Source organism: Rattus norvegicus, chromosome 2 (genome assembly GCF_021556685.1).
Source record: "Rattus norvegicus strain SHRSP/BbbUtx chromosome 2, alternate assembly SHRSP_T2T, whole genome shotgun sequence".
NCBI lineage: Eukaryota > Metazoa > Chordata > Mammalia > Rodentia > Muridae > Rattus > Rattus norvegicus.
The window spans coordinates 233,706,981-233,729,043 of NC_141535.1; the positions used below are offsets into that span (position 1 = coordinate 233,706,981).

Genomic DNA, 22,063 nt, shown 5'->3' on the forward strand with positions numbered 1-22,063 from the left:
TGGCTTTTCCTATGTTTAGGTATGGGCCTTGAATTCCTATTCTTTCCAGGAGTTTTATCATGAAGGGGTGTTGAATTTTGTCAAATGCTTTCTCAGCATCTAATGAAATGATCATGTGGTTTTGTTCTTTCAGTTTGTTTATATAATGGATCATGTTTATGGTTTTCTGTATATTAAACCATCCCTGCATGCCTGGGATGAAGCCTACTTGATCATGGTGGATGATTGTTTTGATGTGCTCTTGGATTCGGTTTGCCAGAATTTTATTGAGTATTTTTGCGTCGATTTTCATAAGGGAAATTGGTCTGAAGTTCTCTTTCTTTGTTGGGTCTTTGTGTGGTTTAGGTATAAGAGTAATTGTGGCTTCATAGAAGGAATTCGGTAGTGATCCACCTGTTTCAATTTTGTGGAATAGTTTGGATAATATTGGTATGAGGTCTTCTATGAAGGTCTGATAGAATTCTGCACTAAACCCGTCTGGACCTGGGCTCTTTTTGGTTGGGAGACCTTTAATGACTGCTTCTATTTCCTTAGGAGTTATGGGGTTGTTTAACTGGTTTATCTGTTCCTGATTTAACTTCGGTACCTGGTATCTGTCTAGGAAATTGTCCATTTCCTGCAGATTTTCAAGTTTTGTTGAATATAGGCTTTTATAGTAAGATCTGATGATTTTTTGAATTTCCTCTGAATCTGTAATTATGTCTCCCTTTTCATTTCTGATTTTGTTAATTTGGACACACTCTCTGTGTCCTCTTGTTATTCTGGCTAAGGGTTTATCTATCTTGTTGATTTTCTCAAAGAACCAACTTTTGGTTCTGTTGATACTTTCTATGGTCCTTTTTGTTTCTACTTGGTTGATTTCAGCTCTGAGTTTGATTATTTTCTGCCTTCTACTCCTCCTGGGTGTATTTGCTTCTTTTTGTTCTAGAGCTTTTAGGTGTGCTGTCAAGCTGCTGACATATGCTCTTGGTTGGAAGACTTTTAATAATTGCTTCTATTTCTTTAGGAGTTATGGGGTTGTTTATATGGTTTATCCGTTCCTGATTTAACATTGGTAACTGGTATTTGTCTAGAAAATTTTCCATTTCCTCCAAATTTTCCAGTTTTGTGGAATATAGGCTTTTGTAGTAGGATCTGATGATTTTTTTTTAATTTCCTCAGATTCTGTTGCTGTCTCCCTTTTCATTTCTGATTTTGTTAATTTGGTTACACTCTCTGTGCCCTCTGGTTAGTCTGGCTAAGGGTTTAGCTATCTTGTTGATGTTTTCATAGAACCAGCACCTGTGTGCTGTTGTGTTGATTCTTTCTATAGTCCTTTTTGTTTCTATTTGGTTGATTTTAGCACTTAGTTTGATTATTTCCTGCTTTCTACTCCTATTGCATGTATTTGTTTCTAGTTGTGCTGTCAAGATTCTAATGTATGCTCTAAGAGCTTTTTGAATTTTACATTATCTTTGATGGTTGAGTCAATGTTTTCTATGGTATCTTCTGCCCCTAAGATTTTCTCTTCTACCTCTTGTATTCTGTTGGTGATGCTTGCATCTATACCTCCTGATCTCTTCCCTAGGTTTTCTATATCCAGGGTTGTCTCGCTTTGTGCTTTCTTTATTGTTTCTAATTCCATTTTTATATCCTGGATGCTTTTGTTCAATTCCTTCACTGGTTTGGTTGTGCTTTCCTGTAATTCTTTAAGAGATTTTTGTTTTTTATCTTTAAGGGCTTCTACTTGTTTACTTGTGTTGTCGTGTATTTCTTTAAGTGAGTTATTTATGTCCTTCTTAAAGTCCTCCATCATCATCATCATCAAGAAATGTGATTTTAAATCTAAATCTTGCTTTTTCTGGTGTGTTTGGATATTCATTATTTGCTTTGATGGGAGAACTGGGCTCTGATGATGCCAAGTAGTCTTGGTTTCTGTTGCTTAGGTTTCTGGGCTTGCCTCTTACCATCAGGTTGTCTCTCATGTTAGCTTGTCTTGCTGTCTCTGACAGTGGCTTGATCCTTCTAGGCCTCTGTGTCAGCACTCCTGTTTTCTTTCATCTGGATCTGAGAAGAGAGAGCTCTGGTCTTGGGTATGTAGGCACTCCTGGCACACGGCTTTCAGCTCTTGGTGCAGGCAGAAACTCGAAGGGTCCTGTCACTGACTGCTCTTAGGTCCCTCTACACAGGGGGCACAGATGGTACTAGGCGATTTCTTTTTGGCTCAGGAACATGGGCAAAAAGTAGACATTTCCTCTGAGTTCTTAGTAGTGCCCGCCCTTCTTAGGGTCCAGCTCTCTCATGGGGGGATGGATTTCCACACAATACATTTTGACCCATGTTCTGATATAAGAATTTAACCACATTGTCAAATTTGTTATGAATGACATGAACATAGAAAAAATTAGATGCAAGGTGAACAAAAGACCGACTAAGTATCACTACTAGGGGTTCTGTGAGTAGTGTGTCAGCTAACATTAAAGGATGTTGCCTTTTTAATTTTAAACTTTGTTTTACATTATTTGTGTCAAACAATGGGTTTTGTCAAATTGCCCCTTGAATGGTGTTATCTGACTTAGCTTAGATTCAGTGTATAGAAGCTGTATGGTGGCTGGTAATAAAAAGGCTTGACTCTTTGAAAAGTGAATGTGTAGACCTAACAGGTGCCTATAAATTAAGCCTTTCCTTTGTCCTAGCTCATTAGATCATGCTTTCAGAATATAACAACAAGAAGAAATATGTGTCTTCACTATTAAAAGCCATATTTGGAATTAGTTAATGTGCCAAGGAACTATGGGCACTTGAGAAGAAATATTGACCCTTGGAATTTCCTCCATAAAGAAACAACATAAATAATCATTGGAGGGAGGGAGTGAAAAGGTACACAGTGACCCTTCATATTTTTCTGCATTTTTATTCTCAGTGGAATCTGAACGAGCTGAGTCTGCAGAGAACACAATAAAAATGTTGACGGAATTGAATGAGTTGAATCTGAAGACTTTAGGCCAGAAACAAAAAACTCTTGAGGATCATTTGATACAATTGACTGAGCAGAGAGACAAGGATACAGCAAGTCTAATGGCAGAACAAGGGAAGATCTTCGATAGTAAGCTTCAGGTAATTAATTGTGACATCTTCGGTTTCTCATTCAATGGTCAAGAATAAAAGACATTGATTAATACATAGTATACATAATCTTGTCAAGGACTTTTCTGTGTAGACACCTTTACCTTTGTAACTGTGGCAAAGGCTCATTACAAAAAGGTTATGCTTCCTGATTCCTCATTCATTGTATCTCTCAAAATATAGATGCAAATAGCTAAGGTCTCCACCAAAGTACTTAACCATTGCTTTGTTAAGGGTTTGCATTCCAAGGACGAGACACCATGACCAAGACAACCCTCATAAAGAACATTTCATTGGAACTGGCTTACAAGTTCAGAGGTTTCATTCATTACCATCAAGGTTGGAAGCATGGCAGACTCCAGGCAGGCATGGCACTGAGAAGGAGCTGAGAGTTTTACATCTTGTTCTGAAGGCAGTTAGGAGAAGACTGTGTCACAGGCAGCTAGGAGGAGGGTCTCTTCCACACAGGGCAGAGCCTGAGTATAGAACCTCAAAAGCTGCCTACACACTAACACCCTTTTTCGAACAATACTGTACATACACCAAAAAATCCAAAGTTCCCAATAGTGCCAGTTTCACAAGTCAACCTTATTCAAACCACAACTACATTAAATACTGCTCCTTTAAGGGCTCCAGATTCCTCACATGTGTTTAATCTCACTGTATGAAGAAGAGTCTCTCTCTGTAGCTCAGGCCAGATTTACACCTAAGATCATCCCGTTCCAGTACCCCAAATCCAACATTACAGATTTACTCCACTGTACCTGTTCTGGTGTCTTCTTTCCTATTGATGAAATTGCCGTTGACAAAAGATAGAAAGTGCACTGAGATCCACTTCCTGGGTGGCCACCTGGCATATGTCTCCTAGCTAGTACATTCCACAATGGTTTTGGTTTTGTGGTCTCTATAGCTCTCTATGCATGTAAGTATCCTAAAAAGTAGTTTCACCTACCCATGACCACTTACCTTAGCACTTATTTTAGATGCTAGATGTTCTCCTGACCTTTAGTCTGAGTCACAACATGCACAACTACTCCCAGAACACCTCAGTACTTTACTCTTTGTGGTAACATGAAAATCATACAGGTCTGTATAAAGTTCCCTAATTGTGTGTCTTTTCTCAGTCTTCAAATAACGAACCACTCTTTTAAATGAATATTTATTATCCTATTTACATATATGTGATATTCAAATCACTTGGCTAAAAACTTTTGGAAAATACATTTTTAAAGGCAAAATTCTGAATATGAAGTAAGAGGCTAAATATAGGCTAACAGAACAATGCTATGATAACAAATGTAAACAATACATTTCAGATGGTAGAGTACCAAGACTACTGAAGCTATGAGGAGTCACATGGAAATAACAATGTGGGCTGAAGAGATGGCTCCGAAGATAAAACTGGTTCCTCTTCAAATGTACAGACATGAGTTTGAATCCCATGTCTAAACATGATACAATAGCATGAATTCCTATGTTTCCAACACTTCTACCAGGAGACAGAAGCATAGACAAGGAGATTCCATGGAAACTCACCCCAAAACACCTCTCTCTCTCTCTCTCTCTCTCTCTCTCTCTCTCTCTCTCTCTCTCTCTCTCTCACACACACACACACACACACACTCACACACACATATGTGTGTGTGTTCGTTTGATATATATACATATATATATGTACACATATATATCGCTCACTTCCTCTGTAAGTTATCCTTCTTCTCTCCCTTGCCTTCTCCTTTTTCCTCTCTCTCTCTCATGCACACACATAGTCATTCATACTCTTGAGTGTGTACACACATCCTACAACACAGTCGCAACACTAAAAGATAATTTTAACTTTTAAAAACATACTTGTGCGAGCGGGTGCTCAGGTGCCCCACCCAGGGACGGAGCCTAGGGCTCAGGAGCGGAGCCTGGGCTCAGGGGCTGGTTCTGCACTCACGTCCACCAAGGTCTTCGATTATTTATTTTAACTACTTTGTTCATTGATTTTCTGGTTGATTGTTTATTGTTTTCTTTCTCTCCATTTGGGGTTTGCTTACTTATAGACAGAAATCACCTGATCATTGCAATAAATGAATAGAAGACTTTTTAAAATTAAATATACTTAAAAATATCAATATTTATTTGTGATAAAAGTCATTCTTAAAGTTGTTCCCTTAAGGAGATCAAGTGGGCTTCTTGTATGTTTATGGACATCTCTTTCTTTAGGTTAGGTAAGTTTTCTTTTAATTTTGTTGAATATATTTACTGGCCCTTTAAGTTGTGTGTCTTTGCTCTCTTCTATACCTATTATCCTTAGGTTTGATCTTCTCATTGTGTCCTACTTGACAATGTCATAGGTTCAAGAGTGTTAAAACCAGCACACTTAAATACTTAGAAATTAATGTTTACTGCTTGTTTTCAATCAGTTCATGAAAAACCCAATGGTACCAGCGGGACATTCAATGTCATATCGCACAGATGTTAGAAATTAACAATTGAATAATCTTTCACTCGTTTATGAAATGATAATTGAGCAGTCTCAGTAAAAGTTATATAGGACTTAAAAACATACTTGTTTGTTCATTCTTGCAAAAATATTTATTTACTTTAGTTATTTACTGGATTTTAACAGTACAGATTAAGGGATTTATTATGACATTACCATATTTGCATGTTACCAAATTTACAGGCCTTTTTGTTAGTCTTTAACGACCCTTCTTCTACTCCTCTTTTACCCTAGTATTTCCCCATTAAGTTTTTGTCCTTTTCTTCCTCCCCAAGAATTCCACAAGAGAGAAATCCTATTTATTTTTAACCTGGCCTATGTCACTCTCCTAACCTACTTACAAACACCACAATTTATTCTCATTTAAAATGGAATAAAATTCTATTTCTATGATCGTATAATTGGACTGTTGTGAAGAGTGTCATATTAACAGGAGAATAAAGGTTTCTCTGAAGAATGGTAACTTTGATTCTTTGGATGTATACCTAGAAATGACATGGGTAGATCCTATGGAAATTCTCTTTTTTCAGTTTTTGGAATAGAATGTATATTTACTTCTGTGATTAATATAGCAGTTTAATTTATATTCCAACCAGCAGCTTGTATGGGTTCCTAATCCCTAAATATCCATTACTGTCAGTTTCTTCTGGGTGGACAGACATTCTTTCCAGGTGCTATGACTAAGTGCAGGTTTTAATTTCCAATTTGTTTCTTTACAGGAACAAGAAGAAAATTTCAATAAAAAAATCCGGGCTCAGAGTCAACAACATCGGGAATAAATTTGGAAAATCAAGAAAGAGGGTTTTAATTGTTCCTTGATGTGAAAAGTCTAACCAGAGCAGCTTGCACCCCTGCTCTCTCCATTCAGGAAGGAATTTTTCTGACATACTTTGGGCCATCTCAAATTTAAAACTAAATACAATTCAAAATAATAAAGATGTCAAAGCCTAAGAGCATGTGGTCTTGTACAATTAAGTGTAAGAGTAGGGTGCCCTGGGACATATCAATAGATCCATAGGAAGTGATTTCAAACTTTGATATTACAGTACTGAGGATACACATGCCATAATTGCTGATGTGGCTAAGCTTCTAGCCTGCTCCCAGCTTCCATTGAATCTGCAAATAAAAGAGACACAACCATTTGTTCCTTTTCAACTTGCCTTTTTAGTCCAATTGCTGGGAGCTACTGTCTCCCACCTGGAAAACATGGCCTTATCAATACTCTTAGCTCTGATTCTCCCTCCTTTAGTCCATCAGTTGAAATTTGTCCTTGCTAAACATCTCTGACCACCCGTCTTTAGGAGTGGCCACAGCCCACCACTCCTCCCAAGACTTACATGGTTGCTTGGTTCTCCTCTCTCCAAGGCATGGCAAACGCCCCTCTCTCCTTCCTTGCATCTTCACTTTTCTCCAGGGACTTGAAAGTCCTGCCTTCACCTTCTGCCTAGCAATTGGCCCATGTCTTTCTGTACTAACAGATCAAAAGCCATTTGGAGAACAGGACTTCAGCATCAGAACTACAATAAGCTTTGGTGTGATTCACTGGGGGAAATACAAACAATATGTACAAATATAAAACTATATTGAGTGTCTACTAATGCTGTGCATATATCATTGCAGTAACCAATGATCATAGATAAACTAAGGAGAAGTCTGTACATAGAGAAATAAAGGTTCATACAAGAATTTGTAACAAACAATTTTAAAATTTTAGACAGGTTTCAATGTGTAGCACTAGATGGCTAGGGAATCCCTATATCAACTAGTCTGGCATTAAATTCATAGAGATCATCCTGCCTCTTTGTGCTACCACACCTAGTCAGCAAACCATTTTAATAAAAGCTAAAGGTGCAACAGAATCCAGGTGAAATGGCATATACCAGTAGTCCTAGTTGGTCATGGTGGTGAGACAGGAAGGAAATGAGTCAAGCCCAATTTTAGTAACACATTCAGGGCTAAGAAAAAAAAAGAAAAACTAGAAAGAGGAAAAGAGTAAAGGAAACAAAGGGAAATAGCATCATTGTATTTGGAAACACTGAGTGTGCAAATCCTCACAGTGAAATCCTGTAATGAAATGTTCACTGGAGGGATGAATGGTCAACAGCTCCCCACAAACACCAGCAGTTGTCAGAAGTATAATGTTGAGGATCTGGTCTGTTCTATAAAACACCAGACTAGGATGGCAGTTACCTTTAATAGGCAGAGCAGAGATTCAAGATCCTGAACAGCAGCAAGAAGGCTCTGGGATGTGTCCTGGTGTGACACAAGCAATCTCAAGACTCTGATCTTGCAGTGTATCGATCACAGACATTGCACCCCTATTAGAACCTAAGTCAAAGTCCCTAACAAAATTCTTTCCTATGGTTAGCTATAACTGTGTATGCTTATGTACTATGGTCTCTGTCCTTCTGGAAGACATATAATAAAACAGCCAGGCTCAATTAAACCCGAACAGTGTTTTACAGATTCTGCTTTTCAGGTAGAAATCACAACCTGTGGATTCTGGGAGAGGAAGCAAAGCAGGAACATTCAGAACTTAAAGAGATCTCAGTCAGCTCAATGAGAACAGACTATCAGGAGACAGGCTTTAGGGAGACAGTTCACTTTAATGGGGAGGGGGAACAAAGGATATTTAAATCTTTTGGGGGATGAGTAGGAGGTATCTAAGTGTATATCACTGGCCTGGGCCAGGATGTTGTGGATGCCTCATTGGCATAAGGAGGAATTCCAGGTGCTTATAGATATGATCATATAAGGAGAGAGAAAGTTTAACCACTTCCTCTGGTGGAAAAAAGGTTGGGGCAGTGAACTATGTATGTGCTAGGAGACCTGCAGGCATGGGGCATGGGATAGAGATTCTACTCCTGCTGATCTTAGGACGTATTTCCAGGGTATACATATGCTTCTACACTGTCTTGCTCTAGGCAGGCTCCTCCACCCCGACTCCGGTCCCACTAATCCCTGATCCACATAACAGAGTATAAGAACCCCCATTTACTTTATCTGGATTTGCTATCATACACATTATTAATGCAGTATTGATATGCCTACATATCAGTTTTTTTAAAAAAATGAGGTGCAGAGTCCTCACTGCACCTCCCTCTAGAAGTCTCAGGCCATCTGTGGCTTAGATGTCTTTCTTGAATCTCCTTTTGTTGTCCAGACATTTTATTCTATTTCTTTGGGCCCTCAATCACAGCCCTAAATAGCCATAGTGGAGCAGAAAAGACAGAACTGTGCCTTTAGAGCAGAGATCATCACTACACACTAGGTAGGACTCTGTCCTACAGGTTTCCCTGGCCTCCCAATCTCTATTCAGTGAGGGATTTAACATATGCGTATGCTTGCCCTTAATACTGCCATCATAATAAGTCTCTAACTTTCCTAATTCTTAGTCTCTCTGAATTTGACAGCCTTGCCACAACCACAGAGCCCAACATGAAGTTACAGAGCCTTCCATAGCCATGGACCTGTACATTTTTTTTTGATTCCAGGAGAACAAAAACGATCTTAATTCAATTCTCACTTTGCCAGGTCTCCCAGAGCACAGGTTGCCAGACTACTGCACCTGAAAGGGGTCCTGCTATACTGGGCACACTGCATGTAGATATGCGTCTCCCCCCACTTCATTCCTATCCAAGAGTCATGCATTCTGCACACTCCCCAGTGCACGATGCCTTTGAAACCTAGGGCTCTGAAACAGGCTGGGATCTGGGTAGTACTGGGAACACAAATTATAAGCTTCATTCTGTCAGTCCTACAAGAGGAGAAGCACCACCCTGGGTCTCCTGGGTTTGGATTCTCATCAGAGCCCTCATCATAATGTCTGTCTGTAATGGTTTGTTAGAATTAATTCTCCTCTTATCCATGTCAAGCTGCTGTCTGTTGGCCCATGGCATTAGTAACCTCAGAGAAATCTATACCAAAAGACAGTTTACCTCAGTACCAGCCTTGAATCCCAGACTGAATTATTTTTTTCTCCATCTTTATTAAATTGGTTATTTCTTATTTACATTTCAATTCTTATTCCCTTTCCCGGTTTCCAGGCCAACATCCCCCTAACCCCTCCCCCTGCCTTTCTATATGGGTGTTCCCCTCCACATCCTCACCCCATTACTGCCCTCCCCCCAACAATCATGTTCACTGGGGGTTCAGTCTTGGCAGGACCAAGGGCTTCCCCTCCCACTGGTGCTCTTACCATGCTATTCATTGCTACCTATGCAGTTGGAGCCCAGGGTCAGACTATGTATAGTCTTTGGGTACTGGCTTAGTCCCTGGAAGCTCTGGTTGGTTGGAATTGTTGTTCATATAGGGTCACAAGCTCCTTCAAGCTCTTTCAGTCTTTTCTCTGAATCTGTCAACGGGGGTCCCATTCTCAGTTCAGTGGTTTGCTGCTGGCATATGCCTATGTAATTGCCATATTCTGACTGTGTCTCTCAGGGGAGATGTATTTCCGGTTCTAGTCAGCTTCCACTTCTTTGCTTCATCCATCTTATCTAGTTTGGTGGCTGTATGTGTATTGGTCCCATGTGGGGCAGGCTCTGAATGAGCGTTCCTTCAGCTGCTGTTCTAAACTTTGCCTGCCTATTCCCTCAAAAGGGTATTCTTGTTCCCCTTTTAAAGAAGGAATGAAGCATTTGCATTTTGGTCATCCTTCTTGAGTTTCATGTGTTTGGTGCATTTAGGGTAATTCGAGCATTTGGGCTAATATCCATTTAGTAATGAGTGATATTTTCCAGTTCCATCCATTTGCCTATGAATTTCATAAAGTCATTATTTTTGATAGCTGAGTAGTATTCCATTGTGTAGATGTACCATGTTTTCTGTATCCATTCCTCTGTTGAAGGGCATCTTGGTTCTTTCAAACTTCTGGCTATTATAAACAAGGCTGCTATGAACATAGTGGAGCATGTGATTTTGTTATATGTTGGGGCATCTTTTGGGTATATGCCCAAGAGAGATATAGCTGGGTCCTCAGGTATTTCAATGTAAATTTTCTGAAGAACCTTCAGACCAATTTCCAGAATGGTTGTCGGCAATCCAACCAAAAATGGAGAAGTGTTCTTCTTTCTCCACATCCTCGCCAGCATCTGCTGTGGCTGGACTTTTTGATCTTAGCCATTCTGACTGGTGTGAGGTGAAATCTCAGTGTTGTTTTGATTTGCATTTCCCTGATGACTAAGGATGTTGAACATTTCTTTAGGTGCTTCTCAGCCATTCAGCATTCCTCAGCTGTGAATTCTTTCTTCAGCTCTGAACCCCATTTTTAATAGTGTTATTTGTCTCCCTGCAGTCTAACTTCTTGAGTTCTTTGTATATTTTGGATATAAGTCCTCTATCAGTTGTAGGATTGGTAAAGATCTTTTCCCAATCTGTCAGTTGCAGTTTTGTCCTAACAACAGTGTCCTTTACCTTACAGAAGCTTTGTAGTTTTATGGCATCCCATTTGTCAATTTTTGATTTTAGAGCATAAGCCATTGGTGTTTTGTTCAGGAAAATTTCTCCAGTGCCCATTTGTTGGAGATTCTTCCCCATTTTTTCTTCTATTAGTTTGAGTGTATCTGGTTTGATGTGGAGGTCCTTGATCCACTTGGACTTAAGCTTTGTACAGGGTGATAAGAATGGATCGATCTGCATTCTTCTACATGCTGACCTCCAGTTGAACCAGCACCATTTGCTGAAAATGCTATTTTTTGTCCATTGGATGGTTTTGGCTCCTTTGTTAAAAATCAAGTGACCGTAGGTGTGTGGGTTCATTTCTGTCTTCAATTCTCTTTCACTGATCTGTCTGTCTCTGTACCAATACCATACAGTTTGTATCACTATTCCTCTGTAATACTGCTTGAGTTCAGGGATAGTGATTCCCCCGGAAATCCTTTCATTGTTGAGGATAGTTTTAATTATCCTGGGTGTTTTGTTATTCTAGATGAATTTTCAATTTGTTCTGTCTAACTCTATGAAGAATTGGGTTTGAAATTTGATGAGGATTGCATTGACTCTGTAGATCACTTTTGGTAAAATGGCCATTTTTACTATATTACTCGTGCCAATCCATGAGCATGGGACATCTTTCTGTCTTCTGAGATCTTCTTCAATTTCTTTCTTCAGAGACTTGAAGTTTGTATCGTACAGATCTTTCACTTGCTTCATTAAAGTCACACCAAGGTATTTTATATTATTTGGGACTATTATGAAGGGTGTCATTTCCCTAATTTCTTTCTCGGCTTGTTTCTCTTTTGTGTAGAGGAATGCTACTGATTTATTTGAGTTAATTTTATACCCAGCCACTTTGCTGAAGGTATTTATCAGGTTTAGTAGTTCTTTGGTGGAACTTTTGGGATCACTTAAATATACAATCATATCATCTGCAAATAGTGATATTTTGACTTCTTCCTTTCTAATCTGTGTCCCTTTGATCTCCTTTTGCTGTCTGATTGCTCTGGCTAGGACTTCGAGGACTATATTGAATAGGTAAGGGGAGAGTGTCAGCCTTATCTAGTCCCTGATTTTAGTGGGATTGTTTCAAGTTTCTCTCCATTTAGTTTAATAACAGCTAATGGTTTGTTGTATATGGCTTTTACTATGTCTAGGTATGGGCCTTGAATTCCTGTTCTATACAGGACATTTATCATGAAGGGCTGGTGAACTTTGTCAAATGCTTTCTCAGCATCTAATGAAATGATCATGTGGTTTTTATCTTTCAGTTTTTTTTATATAGTGGATTACGTTGATTGTTTTCCACATATTAAACCATTCCTGTATCCCTGGGATGAAGCCTACTTGATCATGATGTATGATTGTTTTGATGTGCTCTTGGATTCGGTTTGCCAGAATTTTATTGAGTATCTTTGCATCGATATTCATAAGGGAAATTGGTCTGAAGTTCTCTTCCTTTGTTGGGTTTTTGTGTGGTTTAGGTATAAGAGTAATCGAGGCTTCATAGAAGGAATTCGGTAGTGATCCATCTGTTTCAATTTTGTGGAATAGTATGGATATTATTAGTATGAGATCTTCTATGAAGGTCTGATAGAATTCTGCACTAAACCCATCTGGACCTGGGCTCTTTTTGGTTGGGAGACTTTTAATGACTGCTTCTATTTCTTTAGGAGTTACAGGGTTGTTTAAATGACTTATTTGTTCCTGATTTAAGTTCAGTACCTAGTATCTGTCTAGGAAATTGTCCGTTTCCTCCAGATTTTCAAGTTTTGTTGAATATAGGCTTTTGTAGTAGGATCTGATGATTTTTTGAATTTCCTCTGATCTGTTGTTATTTCTCACTTTTCATTTCTGATTTTGTTAATTTGGACACACTCTCTGTGTCCTCTTGTTATTCTGGCTAAGGGTTTATCTATCTTGTTGATTTTCTCAAAGAACCAGCTTTTGGTTCTGTTTATTCTTTGTATAGTCCTTTTTGTTTCTACTTGGTTGATTTCATCTCTGAGTTTGATTATTTCCTGCCTTCTACTCCTCCTGAGTGTATTTGCTTCCTTTTGTTCTAGAGCTTTTAGGTGTGCTGTCAAGCTGCTGACATATGCTCTCTCCTGTTTCTTTCTGCAGGCACTCAGAGCTATGAGTTTCCCTCTTAGTACAGCTTTCATTGTGTCCCATAAGTTTGGTTATGTTGTACCTTCATTTTCATTAAATTCTAAGAAGTCTTTAATTTCTTTCCTTTTTTCTTCCTTGACCAGGTTATAATTGAGTAGAGCATTGTTCAACTTCCATGAATATGGGCATTTTTTCTTTATTGTTATTAAAGATCAGCTTTAACCCATGATGATCTGATAGGACCCACTGCATTATTTCTATCTTTCTGTATCTGTTGAGGCCTGTTTTGTGCCCAATTATATGGTCAATTTTAGAGGAAGTACCATGAGGTGGTGAGAAGAAGGTATATTCTTTTGTTTTAAGATAGAATGTTCCATAAATATCTGTTAAATCCATTTGGTTCATGACTTCTCTTAGTCTGTCGATGTCTCTGTTTAATTTCTGCTTCCATGATCTGTCCATTGATGAGAGTGGGATGTTGAAATCTCCTACTATTATTGTGTGAGGTGCAATGTGTGCTTTGAGGTTTAGTAAGGTTTCTTTTATGTATGTCGGTGCCCTATTTGGAGCACAGATATTTAGGATTGAGAGTTCATTTTGGTGGATTATTCCTTTGATGAATATTGTCTTTTTTGATGACTTTTGGTTGAAAATCGGTTTTATTCAATATTAGAATGACTAATCCAGCTTGCTTCTTCAGACCATTTGCTTGGAAATTTTTTTCCAGCCATTTACTCTGAGGTAGTGTCTGTCTTTGTCTCTGAGGTGTGTTTCCTGTAGGCACCAAAATGTTTTGTCCTCATTGTGTATCAAGTTTGTTAATCTGTGTCTTTTTATTGGGGAATTGAGTCCACTGATGTTGAGAGATATTAAGGAATAGTGATTTTTGCTTCCTGTTATATTCGTGTTTGAATGTGAGATTATGTTTGTGTGCTATTCTTCTCTTTGTTTTGTTGCAAAATGATTAGTTTCTTGCTTTTCCTATGGTGTAGCTTGCCTCCTTTGGTTGGGCTTTACCATTTATTATCCTTTGTAGGGCTGGATTTGTAGAAAGATATTGTGTAAATTCGGTTTTGTCATGGAATATCTTAGTTTCTCCATCTATGTTAATTGAGAGTTTTGCTGGATACAGTAACCTGGACTGGCATTTGTGTTCTCTTAGGGTCTATATGACCTCTGTCCAGGATCTTCTGGCTTTCATAGTCTCTAGTGAGAAGTCTGGTGTGATTCTGATAGGTCTGCCTTTATATGTTACTTGACCTTTTCCCCTTACTGCTTTTAATATTCTTTCTTTGTTTTGTACTTTTGGTGTTTTGACTATTATGTGATGGGAGGAGTTTCTTTTCTGGTTCCATCTATTTGGATTTCTGTAGGCTTCTTGTATGTTTATGGGCATCTCTTTCTTTAGGTTAGGGAAGTTTTCTTCTATGATTTTGTTGAAGATATTTACTAGTCCTTTGAGTTGGGAGTCTTCACTCTCTTCTATACCTATTATCCTTAGGCTTGATCTTCTCATTGTGTCTTGGATTTTTGGTATGTTTTGGGCCAGTAGCTTTTTCTGTTTTACATTACCTTTGACAGTTGTGTCGATGACTTCTATGGAATCTTCTGCTCTTGAGATTCTCTCTTCTATCTCTTGCATTCTGTTGGTGATGCTTGTATCTCAGTTCCTTCTCTCTTCCTTTGGATTTCTATATCCTGGTTTGTCTCCTTTTGTGCTTTCTTTATTGCCTCAATTTTCATGTTTAATTCCTTCACCTTTTTGATTGTGTTTTCCTGGAATTCTCTCAGGGATTTTTGCATTTCCTCTCTACAGGCTTCTGCCTGCTTACTTGTGTTTTCCTGCGTTTCTCTAAGGGAATTCTTCATGTCTTTCTTAAAGTCGCCCATCATCATGATCAAATGTGATTTTAAATCTAGAACTTGCTTTTCTGGTGTGTTTGGATATTCAGTGTTTGCTTTGGTGGGAGAATTGGGCTCCGATGATGCCATGTAGTCTTGGTTTCTGTTGCTTGGGTTCCTGCACTTGCCTCTTGCCGTCACATTATCTCTGGTGTTATCTTGTTCTGCTATTTCTGACAGTGGTTAGACCATCCTATAGGCCTGTGTGTCAGGAGTGCTGTAGACCTGTTTTCCTGATCTCTTTCAGCCAGTTATGGGAACAGAGTGTTCTGCTTTCAGGCGTGTAGTCATTCCTGTCTACTGGTCTTCAGGTGTTCCTGTGGTTGTGTCTCCTGAGTCCACCAGGCAGGTCACTTGGAGGAGAAATGTTGGTCTTACCTCTGGTCTTGGGCCTGAAGTCACTCTACAGAGCCAGGTTTCAGCTCTCCATGAGGGGAGCAACCAAAAGGGTCTGCCCCACCTTCTCTCGGGACCCTGTGCACAGGGGGCCCAGATAGTGCTAGGCGTTTTCCTCTAGAGTCAGAGATGTGGGTAGAGAGGGGCTTCCTTCAGCTTTCCAGGGGTGTCTGCCCCTGTGAAGGTCTAGTTCTCCCTCCCACAGGATTTGGGTGCAGGGAGCTGTTTGACCAGGGCCCTTCAGATCCAGGCAGTGTCTGGATCACAGTGTTGGAGTGCCCCTATCTTCCTATTCCCAGAGGCAGTTTCCTCTTAGGCCAGGGATGTGGGCAAGGGTGGGCAGTACTGGCAGTCTCTCCTGCCCTGCAGTCTCAGGAGTGTCCACCTGCCTGCGTGATGAGCTCTCTCTCCCATGGAGTTTGGGAGCAGGGAGCTGTGGTTGGGGATCAGCGAGGTTCGGGCCCCAGCTAGAAACCGGAAGTACCTGGTCTTTGTGTGTCCTGAGTCCACCAGGCAGGTCACTTGGAGCAAAAAAGTTGGTCTTACCTCTGGTGTCGGGCCTGGAGTCGCTCCTCAGAGCTGGGTTTCAGCTCTCCATGAGGGCAGCAACCAGAAGGACTGAATTAATTTATCATGAAAATAGAGAAAATGTAATGATAGATTAAAATGAGTTAAAATAAATAACAGCATAGGATATAAAATGAATAAATTCAGCTATAAATAATATCAATGTATAAATGTGTATTTACTCACTATCTTAAATACAAGGCCAGTCCTTCTGAAATGTCACAAAATTATCCTAATTTTGACCCAGAATTATGCTAGTCATGACGATCAAAAATAGCTCCACACAGACACCTTCAGATCAGTAAAACATGTAGCATTTGGTGTGGTGGCACACATTTCATGTAACAGCACCTGAGATGCTAAGTCAAAGGATGCGTCAGAGACTCTATCTTAAAGGAAATAAACATGTATGTGACAGATACTTATGTGCACATGTACCAACCATATACATTTTATAGAGTGTTAGCAGTTTTGCTAAAAACAAGAGGAAACATATATCAGGAAACAGCTATGAATATGAAACCTGTAAGATCACGGTTTATAAATTTGTATCCATTTCATATAACAACCATTAAAATACATTTTTTGTTAAGTTCCATGTACTCTTGGTCTGATAAGACTGGTCCCTTGTATGTCTCACAGAGTGTGGAATCCAGCACTTGTGCTCAGTAATATCCACATGCCCTGTATCTATTATTCTTGTAACTTGAAAGTGTGTCTGTCTGATAGGGAACTGTGTGCTCCCTAGTGCTATGCAGTTGAACTTGCAACAGCGTTCATTTTGTAAATGGCACCTTAAACATAAAAAACATTCCACACCCAGTGTTCAACATACCAGGACTTGGAAAACTCTTTCAAAATTCTGATCTACAAACAAAATATACAAAAGGGATTGCTGCCCCTCTGAGAAGCAAAGCATCTGGTTTCTTGACATCCAGGCTGTTTCCCAGAGCCTGAGCCTCTGTGCTTTTACTCTCAGTCATGTGTTTATAATGACAACAGGTCCAGTTTATCCTGTATTGACACCACAAAATCTTTCCTTACAAAAAGATGTAGAGGAAAGTCGGGGGCCATCTTTTACCCTTTATTTGAAGACTATGTAGACTTCAAACTCAGGGAAAGGGCATGGACAAATGCACAAAAATGCACAGAGAGTTTTCTATCACATTGTGTTGTGAGACAGAGTTACCCAGAAACCCAACTAGAACTTCTCTAAACTGTGGGCACTTTACTGTTTGTCAACTAACATTTTGATCTCATGCTCTATCCTTCTGATCATGGATGGAACCAGGGTTCTTAGGCTTAACAGACTTGTTTATGGAAAGGGAAGAGGTTGACGAGTTAAATATGGTACTTGACTTGCATCAGCAGCTGAAAACTTACATCTATTCAACAAGGCTGCTGAAATGCATCATAATGCATGTGATCTCTATTCATTGTACACCAACTTAAAACAATGAGTCAAATGGGCTTCATTTTCACTTCAAGGCTCTAAGACCTCCTTGAATATTCAAATATAAAGGCTCTCTTCTGTCATTCCCTGTTTCAAATCCCTTTGACTTCTGTAGGTTGATGTCTTCCACAGAAAATCCACCTGTAGGTTCTGAGTAGGTTTGTTATGAACAGAGAAAGTAATGAGTGCTTCATTGATTCCTTTAAGGATAGAAGGTAGGATGAGGATACAGAATGCAGGAAGGTAGGTACAGGATAGAATGAGGCCTGTCATTGGATGAGAAGGAAGGATGGGCATGAGAAAAGTCTCAGAAGGAAGAAAGAAGGAGTGGGAGCTAGGAAGAAGGAGCTGGGAGAACATGGCAGGAGATGTTAAGATTCTTCTCTGGGCATAGTTACAGGTTGTTATGACTATTTTTTCTTCATCTTTATTAACTTGGGTATTTCTTATTTACATTTCAACTCTAATTCCCTTTCACAGTTTCCAGGCCAACATCCCCATAATCCCTCCCCTCCCTTTCTATATGGCTATTCTCCTCCCCATCCTCCCCCCATTACTGCCTTCCACCCAACAATCACATTCACTGGGGGTTCAGTCTTGGCAGGACCAAGGGCTTCCCCTTCCACTGGTGCTCTTATAGGCTATTCATTCCTACCTATGAGGTCGGAGCCCAGGGTCAGTCCATGTATAGTCTTTGGGTAGTGGCTTAGTCCCTGGAAGCTCTGGTTGGTTGACATTGTTGTTCATATGGGGTCTCAAGCACCTTAAAGATCTTTCAGTTCTTTCTCTGATTCCTTCAACAGGCGTCCCATTCTCAGTTCAGTGGTTTGCTGCTGGCATACGCCTATATATTTGCCATATTCTGACTGTGTCTCTCAGGAGAGATCTACATCTGGTTCCTGTCAGCCTGCACTTCTTTGCTTCATCCATCTTATCTAGTTTGGTGGCTGTATGTATGGGCCACATGTGGGGCAGGCTCTGAATAGGTGTTCCTTCAGCCTCTGTTCTAAACTTTTGCCTCCCTATTCCCTGCCAAGGGTATTCTTGTTCCCCTTTTAAAGAAGAAGAGAAGCATTCACATTTTGGTAATCCTTCTCGAGTTTTATGTATTATGTGCATCTAGGGTAATTCGAGCATTTAGGCTAATATCCACTTATCAATGAGTGCATATCATGTATGTTTTACTGTGAATGGGTTACCTCACTCAGGATGATATACTCCAGTTCCATCCGTTTGCATATGAACTACATAAAGCCATTGTTTTTGATAGCTGAGTAATATTCCATTGTGTAGATGTTCCACATTTTCTGTATCCATTCCTCTGTTGAAGGGCATCTGGGTTCTTTCCAGCTTCTACATATTATAAATAAGGCTGCTATGAACATATTGGAGCATGTGTCTTTGTTATATGTTGGGGCATCTTTTGGGTATATGCCCAAGGGAGGTATAGCTGGATCCTCAGGTAGTTCAATGTCCAATTTTCTGAGGAACCTCCAGACTGATTTCCAGAATGGTTTTACCAGTCTGTAATTCCAACAATAATGGAGGAGTGATCCTCTTTCTCTATATCCTTGCCAGCATCTGCTGTCACCTGAGTTTTTAATCTTAGCCATTCTGACTGGTTTGAGGTAGAATCTAAGGGTTGTTTTGATTTGCATTTCCCTTATCACTAAAGATGTTGAACATCTCTTTAGGTGTTTCTCAGCCATTCGGCATTCCTTAGCTGTGAATTCTTTCTTTAGCTCTGAACCACATTTTTAATGGGGTTATTTATCTCCCTGCGGTCTAACTTCTTGAGCTCTTTTCACATTTTGGATATAAGCCCTCTATCAGTTGTCGGATTGGTAAAGATCTATTCCCAATCTGTTGGTTGCCATTTTGTCCTAACAACAGTGTGCTTTGCCTTACAGAAGCTTTGAAGTTTTATGAGATCCCATTTGTTGATTCTTGATCTTAGAGCATAAGCCATTGGTGTTTTGTTCAGGAAATTTTCTCCAGTGCCCATGTGTTCAAGATTCTTCCCCACTTTTCCTTCTATTAGTTCGAGTGTATCTGGTTTGATGTGGAGGTCCTTGATCCACTTGGACTTAAGCTTTGTACAGGGTGATAAGCATGGATTAATCTACATTCTTCTACATGCTGACCTCCAGTTGAACCAGCACCACTTCCTGAAAATTCTATCTTTCTTCAATTGAATGGTTTTGGCTCCTTTGTCAAAAATCAAGTGACCATACATGTGTGGGTTCATTTCTGGGTCTTCAATTCTATTTCGCTGGTCTATCTATTTATCTCTGTACCAATACCATGCAGTTTTTATGACTATTGCTCTGTAATATTGCTTGAGTTCAGGGATAGTGATTCCCCCGGAAGTCTTTTTATTGTTGAGGATAGGTTTAGCTATCCTGAGATTTTTGTTATTCCAGTTGAATTTACAAATTGTTCTAACTCTATGAAGAATTGGGTTGGGATTTTGATAGGGATTGCATTAAATCTGTAGATTCCTTTTCATAAAATGGCATTTTTACTATATTAATTCTTCCAATCCATTAGCATGGGAGATCTTTCTATCTTCTATCTTCTTCAATTTCTTTCTTCAGAGGCTTGAAGTTCTTATCATACAGATCTTTCACTTCCTGATTAAAGTCACACCGAGGTATTTTATATTATTTGGGACTATTACGAAGGGTGTCATTTCCCTTATTTCTTTCTCGGCTTGTTTCTCTTTTGTGTAGAGGAATGCTACTGATTTATTTGAGTTAATTTTACACCCAGCCACTTCGCTGAAGGTATTTATCAGGTTTAGTAGTTCTCTGGTGGAACTTTCAGGATCACTTAAGTATACAATCATATAGTCTGCAAATAGTGATATTTTGACTTCTTCCTTTCCAAACTGTATCCATTTGATCTCCTTTTGTTGTTTGATTGTTCTGGCTAGGACTTTGAGAACTATATTGAATAAGTAGGGAGAAAGTGGGCAGCCTTGTCTAGTCCCTGATTTTAGTCGGATTGCTTCAAGTTTCTCTCCATTTAGTTTAATATTAGGTACTGGTTTACTGTATATGGCTTATACTATTTTTAGGTATGGGCTTTGAATTCCTGTTCTTTCCAGGACATTTATCATGAAGGGCTGGTGAATTTTGTCAAATGCTTTCTCAGCGTCCAGTGAAATGATCATGTGGTTTTTACCTTTCAGTTTGTTTATATAGGGGATTATGTTGATGGTTTTCCACATATTAGACCATCCCTGCATCCCTGGAATGAAGCCTACTTGATTATGATGGATGATTGTTTTGATGTGCTCTTGGATTCAGTTTACAAGAAATTTATTGAGTATCTTTGCATGGATATTCATAAGGGAAATTGGTCTGATGTTCTCTTTCCTTGTTGGGTCTTGTGGTTTAGGTATAAGAGTAATTGTGGCTTCATAAAGGAATTCAGTAGTGCTCCATCTGTTTCAATTTCGTGGAATACTTTGGATAGTATTGACATGAGGTCTTCTATGAAGGTCTGATAGAATTCTGCACTGAACCCATCTCGACCTGGGCCCTTTTTGGTTGGGAGTCTTTTAATGACCACTTCTATTTCTATAGGAGTAATGGGGTTGTTTAAATGGTTTATTTATTCCTGATTTAACTTCGGGACCTGCTATCTGTCTAGGAAATTGTCCATTTCCTCCAGATTTTCAGGTTTTGTTGAATATATGCTTTTGTAGTAGGATCTGTTGATTTTTTTGAATTTCCTCTGATTCTGTAGTTATATCTCCCTTTTCGTTTCTGATTTTGTTCATTTGAACACACTCTCTGTGTCCTCTGGTTATTCTGGCTAAGGGTATATCTACTTTGTTGATTTTCTCAAAGAACCAGCTTTTGGGTCTGTTGATTCTTTGTATATTTCTTTTTGTTTCTACTTGGTTGATTTCAGCTCTGAGTTTGATTGTTTCCTGCCTTCTTCTTGTTTGCTTCTTCTTGTTCTAGAGCTTTCACATGTGCTGTCAAGCTGCTGATATATGCTCTCTCCTGTTTCTTTCTGCAGGCACTCAGACCTATGAGCTTTCCTCTTAGCATAACTTTCATTGTGTCCCATAAGTTTGGTTATGCTGTACCTTCATTTTCATTAAATTCTAAGAATTCTTTAATTTCTTTCTTTATTTCTTCCTTGACCAGGTTATCATTGAGTAGAGCATTGTTCAACTTCCATGTATATGTAGGCATTCTCTCCTTATTGTTATTGAAGACCAGCTTTAGCCCGTGGTGGCCTGATAAGATGCATGGGATTATTTCTATCTTCCTGTATCTGTCGAGGCATGTTTTATGATTAATGGTCAATTTTGGAGAAAGTACCATGAGGTGATGAAAAAAAGGTATATCTTTTTGTTTTAGGTTAGAATGTTCTATAAATATCTGTTAAATCTATTTGGTTCATGACTTCTCTTAGTCTGTCTATATCTCTGTTTAATTTCTGTTTCCATGATCTGTCCATTGATAAGAGTGGGGTGTTAAAGTCTCCTACTATTATTGTGTGAGGTGCAATGTGTGCTTTGAGCTTTAGTAAGATTTCTTTTATATATGTAGTTGCCCTTCTATTTGGAGCATAGATATTTAGGA

General features: G+C 39.2%; 1 protein-coding gene across 1 annotated transcript in view; it reads left to right on the forward strand.

Moving 5' to 3' along the window:
- Gbp1 (guanylate binding protein 1) overlaps nucleotides 1-7,194 on the forward strand; it is a 34,831-nt gene extending 27,637 nt beyond the window's left edge. Inside the window, 2 exon segments of the mRNA NM_001433102.1 lie at nucleotides 2,903-3,096; nucleotides 6,316-7,194. Coding sequence (NP_001420031.1) covers nucleotides 2,903-3,096; nucleotides 6,316-6,420 — 299 coding nt within the window. The 3' untranslated portion in view covers nucleotides 6,421-7,194.
- The last annotated feature ends 14,869 nt before the right edge of the window (nucleotides 7,195-22,063 follow it).